Source organism: Rhinolophus sinicus, chromosome 2 (genome assembly GCF_057876585.1).
Source record: "Rhinolophus sinicus isolate RSI-liver-muscle chromosome 2, RSI-T2T, whole genome shotgun sequence".
Taxonomy (NCBI): domain Eukaryota; kingdom Metazoa; phylum Chordata; class Mammalia; order Chiroptera; family Rhinolophidae; genus Rhinolophus; species Rhinolophus sinicus.
In genome coordinates this window covers 38,922,896-38,935,903 of record NC_142502.1, presented here as the reverse complement: position 1 = coordinate 38,935,903, position 13,008 = coordinate 38,922,896, and the positions used below count along the sequence as shown (strand labels likewise).

The window sequence follows — 13,008 nt, the reverse complement described above, 5'->3', positions numbered from 1 at the left end:
ATAAAGTGACAAAAACTGAAAAAATCTCTGAGCAACTCCCTGCAGCCTTGGAGGCCAGCCAGATATTCTGAGCCTGGGGTTCGCACTAACATCCATAGGGAGACTAGACTTCAAATAAAAAATCCTTCACAAATCAATCAGACTTTAGTCACTTGAGACATGAGAAACAGAGAGAGAGAAAACAAAAGCAGAGATTTTCAGGAGATCCTGAAAATGATAATCCAAGGCATCAAACATCTCAAAAGAAAAACCTGGGGTGGTCCTAGAGAAAAGGCCCAGAATATCTGGATGATGATGGCTCAATGAGATTCCTATTTTAGGGAATAGAAGCCTTTGTATTACAGGTCATAATATATGGCATATGCACTGTATTACCTTCCTAAAATTAAAACAAAAACTCTGAATTCCAACATGCATCTGGGGTTTCTGAAAAGAATTGCAGACCTATAACAGTTAAATAGCATTTATTACACTCCAGGTTGTATCCTAAGAACGTTACATGGATTAACTCACTGAGTTTCCACAACAGCCCTACAAAATAGAGTAATTCTCACCATCTTACCGATGAGCAGGCCAAGGCACAGAGGAGTCCAGTAATATACATGCCCAACTGCAGGTAGCAGAGTTGGAACCTCAACCCAACCAGACTAGATCTGGAGATTCTTGTGCTTAATTATTACAATAATACACCCAATGTATTCTTGTGGTCATTTTATAGAGAGAGAGCTCTTGATGCAGTTTCCATGTGTAGCACAGACCATGTTCAATATATCATGACATAATGTGAAACCATATTTTATGTATGTACATATTCTGCAATAAACCGGCCAGCAGCTGAATTTGTTTGTCATGGCTGAGCTTGTGGGCCAGCCCACAATTTGCAGCATCTCACAGGTGGCACCTTAAAGGTTAGCCATTTCCTCATTAGATGCTTGAATTCCTTATATAAAATTTTTCTATTCTAAACTTGAAGACCTCTGCAACCCTATAGCAGCCTACTTGATCTCTAGACAGCTCTAACCGCTAAAAAGTCTTCCTTGTACTAACTCTAAATATGCTTCATTGAACCTTCTAGCCATTGATTCTAAGGGATACAGAATAAGTCTAATTCCATTACTATATCTGAGTCCTTTGAAATAATTGTAGATAACTGTCTCTCCAATTTTTTCTATAAATGCCTGAAGGAAAACATGGTTAATGTTTTTAAACCACACAGCAAAGTTGGTATTATGAGTTAAACAAGAAAGAATAACTTTTAAAAATGTGTATTTCTAGGTTTTCATAGGATAATGGCAGCTGCTTATGTCCAAATCTCTCAACATATTTTCCAGATACATACGGATAAACCCGTAAAATAAACTAACAAGTGTGTGTGTGTGTGTGTGTGAAAGACAGAGAGAGAGAGAGAGAGAGAGAGAGAGAGAGAGAGCGAGAGCGAGAGAGAGAGAGAGAGAGAGAGAGAGAATATACTAGAAACTTCGATTTCCCATCCAAGTACTAACCAGGGGGATAGCAGATGAGGGTAAAGGGATCAAATATACGGTGACGGAAGGAGAACTGACTCTGGGTGGTGAACACACAATGTGATTTATAGAAGATGTAATACAGAATTGTACACTTGAAACCTATGTAATATTACTAACCATTGTCACCCCAATAAATTTTAATTTAAAAAAAACATTTCAATTTACACGTAAATAGGCAAATAGACATTAGAAACCAGCAAAGCTAATCTAGAGCCCATACTGAAATAGAAAGATCAGTGCAGACTAAGCGAAAAGCAGGAGCGAGCCAAAGGGTCCTCATGATAGTGGCACACAGATAAGGTCACCCCTAGGCAGAGAGAGGCTCACAAGGAGGGGGAAATATAGAGAACAGGTCTGAGACCTTGTGAATCAAAGCAGTAACTACTTTAGTGGTTACCAGAGGGTAAGGGGGGTGGGGGGGTGGCAGATGAGGGTAAGGGGGATCAAATATATGGTGATGGAAGGAGAACTGACTCTGGGTGGTGAACACACAATGGGATTTACAGATGATGTAATACAGAATTGTACACCTGAAATCTATGTAATTTTACTAACAACTGTCACTCCAATAAATTTAAAAAAAGAATTAAAAAAAAAAAAGCAGTAACTACTGGGAAACAGAAAGGAACCTGAAAGTTTCTGGAACCAGAGGTGGCAGTCTTGGGGAGGGTCATGGAGAGCTGGAAGGCTAAAATACTGGTCATGATCCATGGCACAGTTCAAAGAGGTATGAAACTCTGGATAGTAGCCACGACAAAGGAGAAACATTCAAAGAATTTTATCTTGAAAAGACAATCATACAAATGTTTGCCATAATAATAACGATACTGTCAATGCCTACCATGGTGCAATGGTCTAAAAAGGAAACCCCAGAGAAAAGTTCATTACATCAAAGCGCTCAAAGTGCTTCTCAGGCAAAACTCCTTTCAATACAGTGTACATTTGACACACGGTGTAAAGGAGAAAAATTGACTGTAAACAGTAGTAGCAAAATAGAGTTCCAATCTCATCTCCCAGCTGTGTGAGTCCTCTCCTTTCCCAACAGACAAAAGAAATCCAATTTGAGAATTATTCTTTAAATAAATTATTTCCCTTGGAAGATGTCACTTCAATTTTGTAAAAAAGGGTTTTACTGATGATACATGTATCAGTCTCCCTGGCACTGTTATTCCTTCCATTCCCTTCCCTTATATCCTCACGTGGTGTCTTACTGTGCAAGTTACCATCAGTGCTCACAGCTTGGGCTATGAACCTGTACCTATTCACATGCTGTTACCTGTTAGGGAAGAGATGAGTACAGAAAGAGTTAAGTGTTTAGAAACTCCAATAGCAATTTGATAGCGATTTCATGTCTGTTGAATCTAAAAATAAATTTACATTTACATACTTTTAAAATTATAATTTACAGTAAAATTCAAATTTTTAAGGTGCCCCTCTGCAGTCAATCCTCTCCCCTGACCCCCAATCCCTGGCAGCCACTAATCTGATTTCTCTCTTTATAGTTTTTGCCTTTTAGAATTTCATATAAATGGAATCATAAACTACATTGTCTTTTGCGCCTGTCATCTTTCACTTCACATAATCCTTTTAAGATTCATTCATGTTGTTGCATATATCAATAGTTTGTTCCTTTACATTACTTATTTGTATTTATATCTCATTGCATGGATGTATAAAATGTGTTTTGCCATTTACCACATGATGGATTTCTGGGTTGTTTTCAATCTTGGGTGATTATGAATAAAGCTGCTATAAGTATTCATGTACAGGTCATTTTTGTAAATGGATACCCAAGTTTACCAGCATCATTTTTTTGAAATGACTATCTTTTTTCCATTGACTTATCCTGGCATCATTATTGAAAACCAACTGACTATACCTGTGAGTCTATTTCTGGACCTGTATTCTCTTCCATGGGTCTGTATGATTCCAAATATTACAGCAACTTTGCATTCCTGAGATAAGCCCCACTTCGTTATAATATATAATCCTTTTTATACACTGCTGGATTTATTTACAAAAGGATTGGTAAGAATTTCGTGCTATGTTCATGGGGGGATATTGGTCTGTAGTTTTATTTTCCTGTAATTTCTTGGTCAGGTTTTGGTGTTTCCATGGAATTTTTCTCTATCCTTTTACTTTTAACTTACCTATGTGTTTGAATTTAGTCAGTTTCTTGAGGGAAGTATTTAGGTGGGTCTTGCTTTTTTATCCAATCTGACAATCTCTGCCTTTTAATTGTTTAAATGATTTATTATTAATTATTGATATGGTTGAATTTGAATCATCTTGCTGTGTTCTATTTGTCCCATCTATTCTTTGTTCCCCTTGTCTTCCCTTCTTGTCTCCTTTTGGATTATGTTTTATGATTATTTTACCGCTGCAACTGGCTTACTGGTTATGCCTCTTTCATTTTCTAGTGGTTGTTCTAGAGTTTCCACCTGTAACTTATTACAGTCCACCTTCAGAAACTCTTATAGCACTTCACGTATAGTGTGAGGTCATCACAGCTGACTGGGTATTGGCGCTGTCACTGCTGTCCTACCCTGTGTGCCAGACGTCAAATTCTCCCAGTATTGAGCTGCCATCACGTCTTCCTCGTGTGAGGACTGCAGTCAGCGCTGGGAGACTACCCTCAGTGTTTCTGCTCTAGCCTCAGCTTCCAGCAGGCACTGCACACCTGCACCACAAAGGGGCCTCTTTCCACACCCACACATTCCCCAGAGGCAGACTACTATTGCTTGTTACTCGGGGTGAGGAGTATTTGAGGTGAGGGGAGATCTAAGGAGAGCGATCGGCCTTTCTGTCTGTTCCGTCTGTGGCAGCTGAATCCTGCCATGTGTTTGTGGTTCCTGGGCAGGGGAGGTTTTTCCGTCCCACTGTACACTCTGCTGTATACTTGTTTAGGGCCCCGGACTTTCCTGCCCTTCCCTCAGGGGAAGATAGCTTTTGCTTCTACCCTTCTCCCAGAGGCAGCACCTTTTCCCCTGGTTCCTGTGGGAGGGAAGGAAGCTTCTCTAACCTCCTGAGGCACGTTTTTTGCTTCTATCCTTCTCCCAGAGGCCCTGCTTACAGTGATCAGGTTTTGCTTCGTATGAGAGATGTGTCTGGGGAAGCAGCAGGGTTTTGTGCCTATTCCCCAGCAGCAATCATGTCTCAGGCTTGCACGACTAGTGAGGGCAGGGAAGGGTCACTCTGGTCTTCTGTCCTGCCCATTTTTTCGTGTGAGCATCTGGCAGAGGCCCATGAAGAAGGGCTTGCAAGTGAGAACTCCCCTCGTGTTTGGAGCTCCCAGTTATTCTAAACTGATATGCTAGCCCACACTTGGCATTCAGGGAATTTAAAATTAATTTTAGTTATTTCTCCTTATTTGCTTTTATGGCAGCCATCTCTTCCTCTCATGCTGTCCAAAGTGACAGGTTGTGTGCCTCATCTCTTTTTGGAGGGGCCTGTTACACTTCGGAATTAAGTTCCCTTGATTTTCCTTGTAAATTCAGCTCCCTGGTAAGTTCAGGGAATGTTATGACGTTTGTGGACTATCTGGATTTTTCTTGTTAGAATGGGAGGGACATGCTCTTACTGCTTTCTACATCCTAAGTGGAAGAACTTAGGCTTGCAATTCATATGTCTTTGTTTTTTTTAATTTAATTTTAAAAATAATTTTATTGTATTTTATAAAAATATTGCTCTCCGATAGACTGAAAAAAGCATTAAAACTAGTCCTTCCCCATAAATAGTCTGGAAAGCACTGTTCCAGTGCATAAAGTGGTTATAGTTACTACAAGATTGCCCAAGCAGTGGGTGCCACGGCAAAATGTTTATCTACCGGGACTTTTCTTTTGGAACTTATGACACAAAAGGTTCATACTAAGTCACACTTAGCAGAGGGTAAAGGCAGTAGGAGTGGTTAATAAAATATTTTCACTTACAAAGATTCATTCTGCAGCCTATATTATATAGCACTGCCAATGTTCTCCCTTTCAAAAATACCTTCATAGCATTTGTTCCAATTTTCCCTGATGTCAGGGTTAACTATCTAGGAATCTTTCAAAATGCCTCAAATTTCCTCTGGAAAAGGTATAGCAAAATAAACCATAGATTCTACAAACCAGTAAATGTACTAATTGAATGGAGACATAAAGAGAAAAGAAAGTAGCCTTGAAGACACTTAGTAAACTATTATCTGTGATTCCCCTGATAAACAGTTTTGAAGCAGTAATTATTTTTAAATATGTTCTCTCATAACACTTTTATCATGGACATATCACTTTGCTGCTCATGTCTAGCTTTCCCAACAAAGCAGTGAACACCTCAAGGACAATGTCGTATTCATCTTTGAACTTCTCAGTGCCGAACTCAGTGCCTGGCATACAGCAGGCTCTTAATAAAGACACATTTGAGTGACTATCTACTGAGTGAAACGAACAGATCTGATAATGGTTTTGTCTAGTTTTTCTTGTATCTTTTTCCTTTGGGCTATATCCTGCTCTCACCTCTCTTTTTTTGCTAATGTATATGAATAGATCTCACAGACTCTATGACACAGTGTCTGCCTGGCTCCCAAGTAACCACTACTGTTTGAAGACTCTGCTGGCAGCCCTATCTGCCTGATCAGCTGGCCTCAGACTTCTAATAGTAACATTAGGGCTGAGATAGTTCAGGCTCTGTCCTTTGCTTGGACGACCTGGCAGCCTGCTTGGTGGTCAGCTTTTGTAGCCAAATAAGTTTCCCATAACCACCTAGGGTCTGGATGAATGGATTTCTATCCGAACCTGCCTATTTTTCCCCTTCATCCAGGGACTCACATACCTCAACCCAAGCTTCCTTGAGTCACAACAGGTACTTCATCTTATGTTAACATACATTATTATTATTCTGTTTTCCATATGCTGTGATCAAGCTTCCATTAAGCTATACAAGGAGAATGCCATTGAAAGCAGACATTTTTTAGATGTTGTTTTTCCCAACAACTCATTTTTACTTCCCTCACTTACCTCCATGGGAAAACTAGTATGTGTCTTGAAAGGTGTTAACTGACCAGATATATGCTGCAGTTCAGTAAGGTTCACATTTTTCCATAATCATGTATTAACTAATCTCTCCATTCCAATAGATTTTAAAGAAAGAAACTCTTACCCAGCCTTAGCGACACTTATGGTCTGCTGCTCCATTGCCTCGTGGATACTGGTTCTGTCATGCTCTTTGAGGCTGTTAAACTCATCGATACAGCAAAGGCCTGCATCTGCAAGCACTAAAGCCCCAGCTTCCAAATTCCATTCTCCTGAGTCCTTTACAGCCGTTACCGTCAGACCTAAGGGAACAAGCTGTGTCAGCTTTTGTTTTCAATAGCAGCATACTTACCCATGAAGAGAAATAAATACCTACATTTTAAATGGAAGGTCATAGAGTCAAGGCTTTTATTTCTAGTATACCAAGAATGGATGGCATTAGGACAACTACTTCAGGTATCCAGTCACTGGGAGGTCTTAGAAGGTCCTATGTTCTAAAATCTAATAGACGTTATCGAGTATTTTGTGACAACCAGAAGTCTCTAAATTCTCTGTCTCTCCTTGATAGGTACCCTCACTGAGCAGCCTAAACTTTCAGGAGTAAGCAGATCTCCAGAGATCTTATGACAAGAGGTTTTATATTGTATACTGTTTACAGAGAAGGGTCCAAAGACAGAGAACAGCAGGTATTATAATCCAATGATGAATGAAAAGTTTGCTCATAGTCACAGAGGATTCCCTTCATATGTCTTATCTGATTTTAATTCACTCTTTACACCAGTCAATAAAGCAGAGTGGTCAAAAGCTAAGGCTTTGGAGTCACCTATATTTGCATTTGAATCCTGGGTCTGTCATTCTGGCTGTTATATTGTAGGCAAGTTTCCTAATATATCCAGGCCTCAGTTTATTCCTCTATGAAAGGGGATAACAAGAGAAAACTGTTATCTATTTTATAGATTCTTCGATATTCAAATAGAATATAAATATGATTCTTTATAAGGTGTATGATACATAATGAGTACTTATCATAACTTTTGTTGATAAAAACTGATAAACCTCTGGCTAGACTGATCAAGGAAAAAAAGAAGACAAAAGTTACAAGTATCAGGAATGAAAAAGAGGGCATCACTAGAGGCCCTACAGACACTGAATTAATAATACAGAAATACAATGAACAACTCTAAGTCCTAAGTTTGACAGCTTATATGAAAGGGTCAAATTCTTTGAAATATATAAACTGCCAAAGTTTATCTTTAAAAAGATAACATGCACAGTCTTATACCTACTTTGAAAACTGACTATGTCATTAAAACCTTGCGTCACAGAATTCTACAGGCTGAGATGACTTGATGGTGAATTCTACCAAATCTTTATGAAAGAAATAATATCAATTCTACACAAAATTTTCAAAAATATAGAAAACCAAGAAACACTTCTCAACTTATTTAATGAAGCCTGCATTATCATGGTACCCAAAACAGATAAAGATATATTAAAAGAAAACTACAGATCAGTATTCCTCATAACATAGATTCAAAAATCCTCCTAAAAACAAAAAGGCAAATCAAACAATACATAAAATAACAGACCACAAACACAAATAATGATGACAAATCATAACTAAATGGGGTTTATTTTGCAAATACAAGGCTAATTCAACATTTAAAAATTATTCAATGCAATTCACCATATCAACAACCTAAGGAAGAAAAAGCAAACTACCACCTAAATAGATACAGAAATAACACTTGACACAACTCAACAATCATTCATGATAAAAGACAAAAACAAACAAACAAAAAACACTTTCAGAAATCTAGGAGTAGAGGGAACCTCTTCAATCTTATAATGGGTGTTTACAAAATTCCTTCAGCTAACATACTTAATGATAAAAGACTGAATGCTTACCCCCACTCCCATCCTCACCACTATTATCAGAACAAGGCAAGAAGATCTACTCTCATCACTCTTATTCAAAATCACACTGGATGTTCTAGCCAGTGAAATAAAGGAAAATAAATAAATAAAAGACAGATTGAAAAGGAAGAACTAAATTTTCTATATTTACAGACTATGATTATGTAGAAAATTCCAAATAACCTACAAAGACGTTCCTAGAATAAGTGAGTATAGCACGGTTAAAAGTCAATATATAAAAATTAGTCTTATTTTTATATACTATAAAAAAATTAGAAATTGCAATTTAAAAATAATACATTTATAATAACACCCCCAAATACAAACTACTCGGTTGTAAATCTTTAAAAAAAATATGTAAGATCTCTATGCAAAAACTATGAAACACTGACAAAGGAAGTAAAAGATGACCTAATCAAATTGAGAGATATTCTATGTTCATTGAATGAATTGAAAACCTCAATATTTTAAAGATGTTTCCCCAAACTGCTCTATAGATTTAAAACAGTTCCAAACAAAACCCTAGCAGGATTTTTCTTTGTATAGAAATTGACAAGACGATTCTATAATTTATACAGAGAAGCAAAGAAAATAGAAAAGTCAAACCAAAAACAAAGTAGGTCTCATTTGACCCATTTCCAGATTTACTTCAAAGCTACAGTAATCAGTTCAGTGTGGTATCGGAGGAAGGATATAGACAGAAGAATGGAACAGAGTTCAAAACTATGCCCACACATGTATGGTCAAGTAATTTTTGATAAAAAAGCAAAAGCAATTTAATGGAGAAAAATAGTCCACAAATAATTGTATATCCTTATGCAGAAAGAAAAAAAAAATCAATCTTGCTCCGTATCTCACATCTCATACAAAAACTAAGTCATAATGAATTAAAGACCAAAATGAAAAATGTAAAACTTCTAGAAGAAGACTCATAGAAGAAAACATCAAAGAAAGCTATATAAATTCTTCCATTTTCTGGTCCAGCATTTATGGAGCTTAGAAGTTGCTATTCCATCTTAACACCAACTAAAAACCTGAACAAGCTGAGAAAGCAACAATTCTAAGATCCATCAGAAAATGAAGTCACAGGGCAAACTACTGCCCCCAAAATTATTAAGACAGAAAGACAGAGAATCGCAATTTAGCAGAGCAGAAACCGCCATGGGAACAAATACTGGGATAGGAAAACCTAAACTGCAATTGAGAAATTGCTGGAAAGTCAGTATAGACAACTCTGAGGATTAAAAACTCCAGAGGAACCAAGTCATGGGGCTGGGAGGGGGGAGTGGTCCCCAGACTTTTGTGAGTTTTAATTCCAGGAGCTCTACCAGGTTCTTACATTGAACATAGGTGATTTTTCTCTGATATTGTAAGCGGAGAGATAGAAAGTCTAAGAAATAATCAAAAATAAATTCTAGAGATCCAAAGATCAAAAACACTGTAAAAGAAATGACGAATGCCTTTGGTGGACTCATTAGTAGACCAGACATAGCTGAGGGGAAAAGAAATCTGATAGTCAATAGAAACTTTTAAAACTGAAAAGCAAAGAGAAAAAAAGACGGAAATAGAACAGAGCATCTAAGAACTATGGAAACAACTACAAAAGGTATAAATACATGTAACGTATGTAATGGAAATACCAGAAGAAGGAAGAGAAGGAACAGAAGCAATATTTGCAGCAATAATAACTGAGAAATTCCTCAAATTAATGGCAGACACCAAATCACAAATCCAGAAAACTCAGGGAACACAGAGCAGGAAAAATGTTAAACAAAACTACACCTAGGTGTATATTTAAACTTCAGAAAAATCAATGAAGACAAAATCTTGAAAGAAGCCAAAGGGGAGAAAAAAACATTTATTTATACAGGAGCAAAGATGAGAATTATAACTAACTTCTTCTCACAATATTTGAATATAATCTTAAAAATACATTAATGCAAAAATAGCATTCACAAGTGAAGATATAATCAACTAGGTTCTGCACTGGTTAGATAACATCCAGGGCAGGAGTCAGCAAACTATGATCTGTGGGCAAAATCTGGCCTGGCCACCTGTTTTTGTAAAAATGTTTTTTTTGGAACACAGTCATGCTCATTATTTACATATAGTCTATGGCTGTTTCACACTACAATGGTGGGTTCAAGTAGTTATGACAAACACTGAATGGCCCTCAAAATCTAAAATATTTGTATCTGGCCCTTTATAGATAAAGGTTGCTGACTCCTGATCTGGAGTAGTAATGTCTACTTTGAGACCTCGAATTTTAAAAGAAATACTAAAATAAATAAATAAATAAATAAATAAATAAATAAATAAAAAAGGAAAACAGATCATGAAGGACATGTTAACAATGCCTTAAATTTAAAGACTAGTTCATAGCATGGTGTGTATGATTAGCTTGAAAGAAAGGTTTAGAGACATGAAAAGAATTTTTACGTATTTAGAGATCTATCCTATGGAAGAAGAATTAAACTAACTTGGGGCAACTTCAAAACAAATAACCTAGAAAAACAAGTAGATTTTTACAGGGAAATGCTGGAAATCTTGAGGTGTTTAAAAGGGAGTGGGCTATCTTACAAAGTAGTGAACTTTTCCTCAAAGTAACTATTTAAGCAAAAAGTGGAACGTTCACTTGTCAGAGACAATGTAAAAAGGTATTCATGCAATGAATAGGTAGCTGGACAAAAAAAAAAAATACCACAACTTATGGGATACAGCTAAAACTGTGCTTAGAGAGTAACATAACTATAAATGCCTACATTAAAAGAGAGGAAACATCTCAAATAAATAATCTATGCTTTCACCTTGAGACACTGGAAAAGAACAAAGTGAACCCAAAGGAAGCCGAATGAAGGAAATAATAAATATTAGAGCAGATATTATCGAAATAGAGACTATAAAAACAACAGAAGAATGGAAACATAGAGGAAACCAATGAAACCAAAATTGACAAACTTTTAGCTAGACTGACCAAGCCAAGAAGAGGTAATAATCAAATTACTAAAACATAGAATCAAAGAGGGGACATTATTACTGATTTTACAGAAATAAAAAGGATTACAAAGGAGCACAATGATTAACTGTATGTCAACTAATTAGATAACTTAGATGACTGACAAATTTCTAAAAAGTCACTACCAAAACTGACTCAAGAAAAAGAAAATCTCAACAGATCTATAATAAGTAAAGAGATTGAATTTGTAATTTAAAAACTACCCACACACAAAAGCTTCACTGGTGAATTCTACCAAACATTTAAAGAATCAAATACCAATTCTTCACAAACCCTTCTTTAGAAGTAGAAGAGGAGGAAACACTTCCTAACTCATTCTATAAGAACAGTATTACCCATATACCAAAAATCAAACAAAGACATCAGAAGAATACTAAAGATCAATATCTCTTATGATTACAAATACAAAAATCCTCAAGAAAATACTAGCAAACCAAACTCAGCAGTTTATAAAAAGGATTATATATCATGACAAAGTGCTGTATCTAAGTAATGAAAGATTGGTGCAACATTTGGAAATCAATGTAATATTCCCATATTAATAGAGTAAGGGATAAAAGGCACACGATCATCTTAACAGAGGCAGGAAAAGCATTTGCAAAATTCAACAAACTAGGAACAGAAGAGAACTTTTTCAATCTGATAAAGGGCACCTACAAAAAAATCCAGAGCTAACATCATTCTGAATGGTATAAGTAAGTCTAAACGTTTTCCCGCTAAGATCAGAAAGAAGACATAGAAGTTCACTCTCACTACTTTTATTCAATATTGGACTGGAAGTCCTAGTAAGGGCAATTAGTCAAAAAAATGAAATAACAGGCATCCAGAAGGGAAAATGAGAAGTAAAACTATCCCTGTTTACAGATGACATGATCTTGCATATAGAAAACCCAAAGGAATCTACTAAAAATTATTACAACTAATAAACAAGTTAGCCAGGTTGAAGGATACAAAATCAATTTTTAAAATTGTATATTGGGAGCATTTGAGAATTTGCTGCCCAGCACATGTCATCAGTTTGGCTCAAACTCTTATAAAAATTCAAAAAATAAATAAATAAAAATCAATACTAGGTCTATACACTTGCAATGCAGAAAACAAGAGTAGATTAAGAAAATACTAATTCCATTTTACAATAGCATCAAAAAGAATAAAATACCTAGGAATAAATTTAGCAAAAGAAGTACAAAACTTATACTTTGAAAACTACAAAACACTGTTGAAAGAAATTAAAGATGATTTAAATAAATAAAAACACATTCCACATTCACTGACTGGAAGACTTTTAAGATGGCAATATTCCCCAAAGAGATCTACAGATTCAATGCAATCCCTATGTACATCTCAGTTAGCTTCTTTGTAGCAATTGATAAAGTGATCCTAAAATTCATATGGAAATTCAAGAAATCTCAAATAGCCAACGCAATCTTGGGGGGCGGGAAATGGCATAACCACACTTCTTGATTTCAAAACTTACTCCAGAGCTACAATAATCAAGACAACGTGGCAATGGCATAAGGATATATACCAAGAGAACAGA

The 13,008-nt window shown here is 36.3% G+C and overlaps 1 protein-coding gene across 4 annotated transcripts in view; it reads right to left on the bottom strand.

Annotated features, from left to right (window-relative positions):
* MCM9 (minichromosome maintenance 9 homologous recombination repair factor) overlaps nucleotides 1-13,008 on the bottom strand; it is an 86,866-nt gene that overhangs the window by 34,109 nt on the left and 39,749 nt on the right. For all 4 annotated transcript variants that reach the window (XM_074333491.2, XM_074333493.2, XM_074333492.2 and 1 more), the window contains one exon: nucleotides 6,663-6,837. In XM_074333491.2, the coding sequence (XP_074189592.1) occupies nucleotides 6,663-6,837 (175 nt within the window). The remainder of the gene's footprint in view (nucleotides 1-6,662; nucleotides 6,838-13,008) is intronic.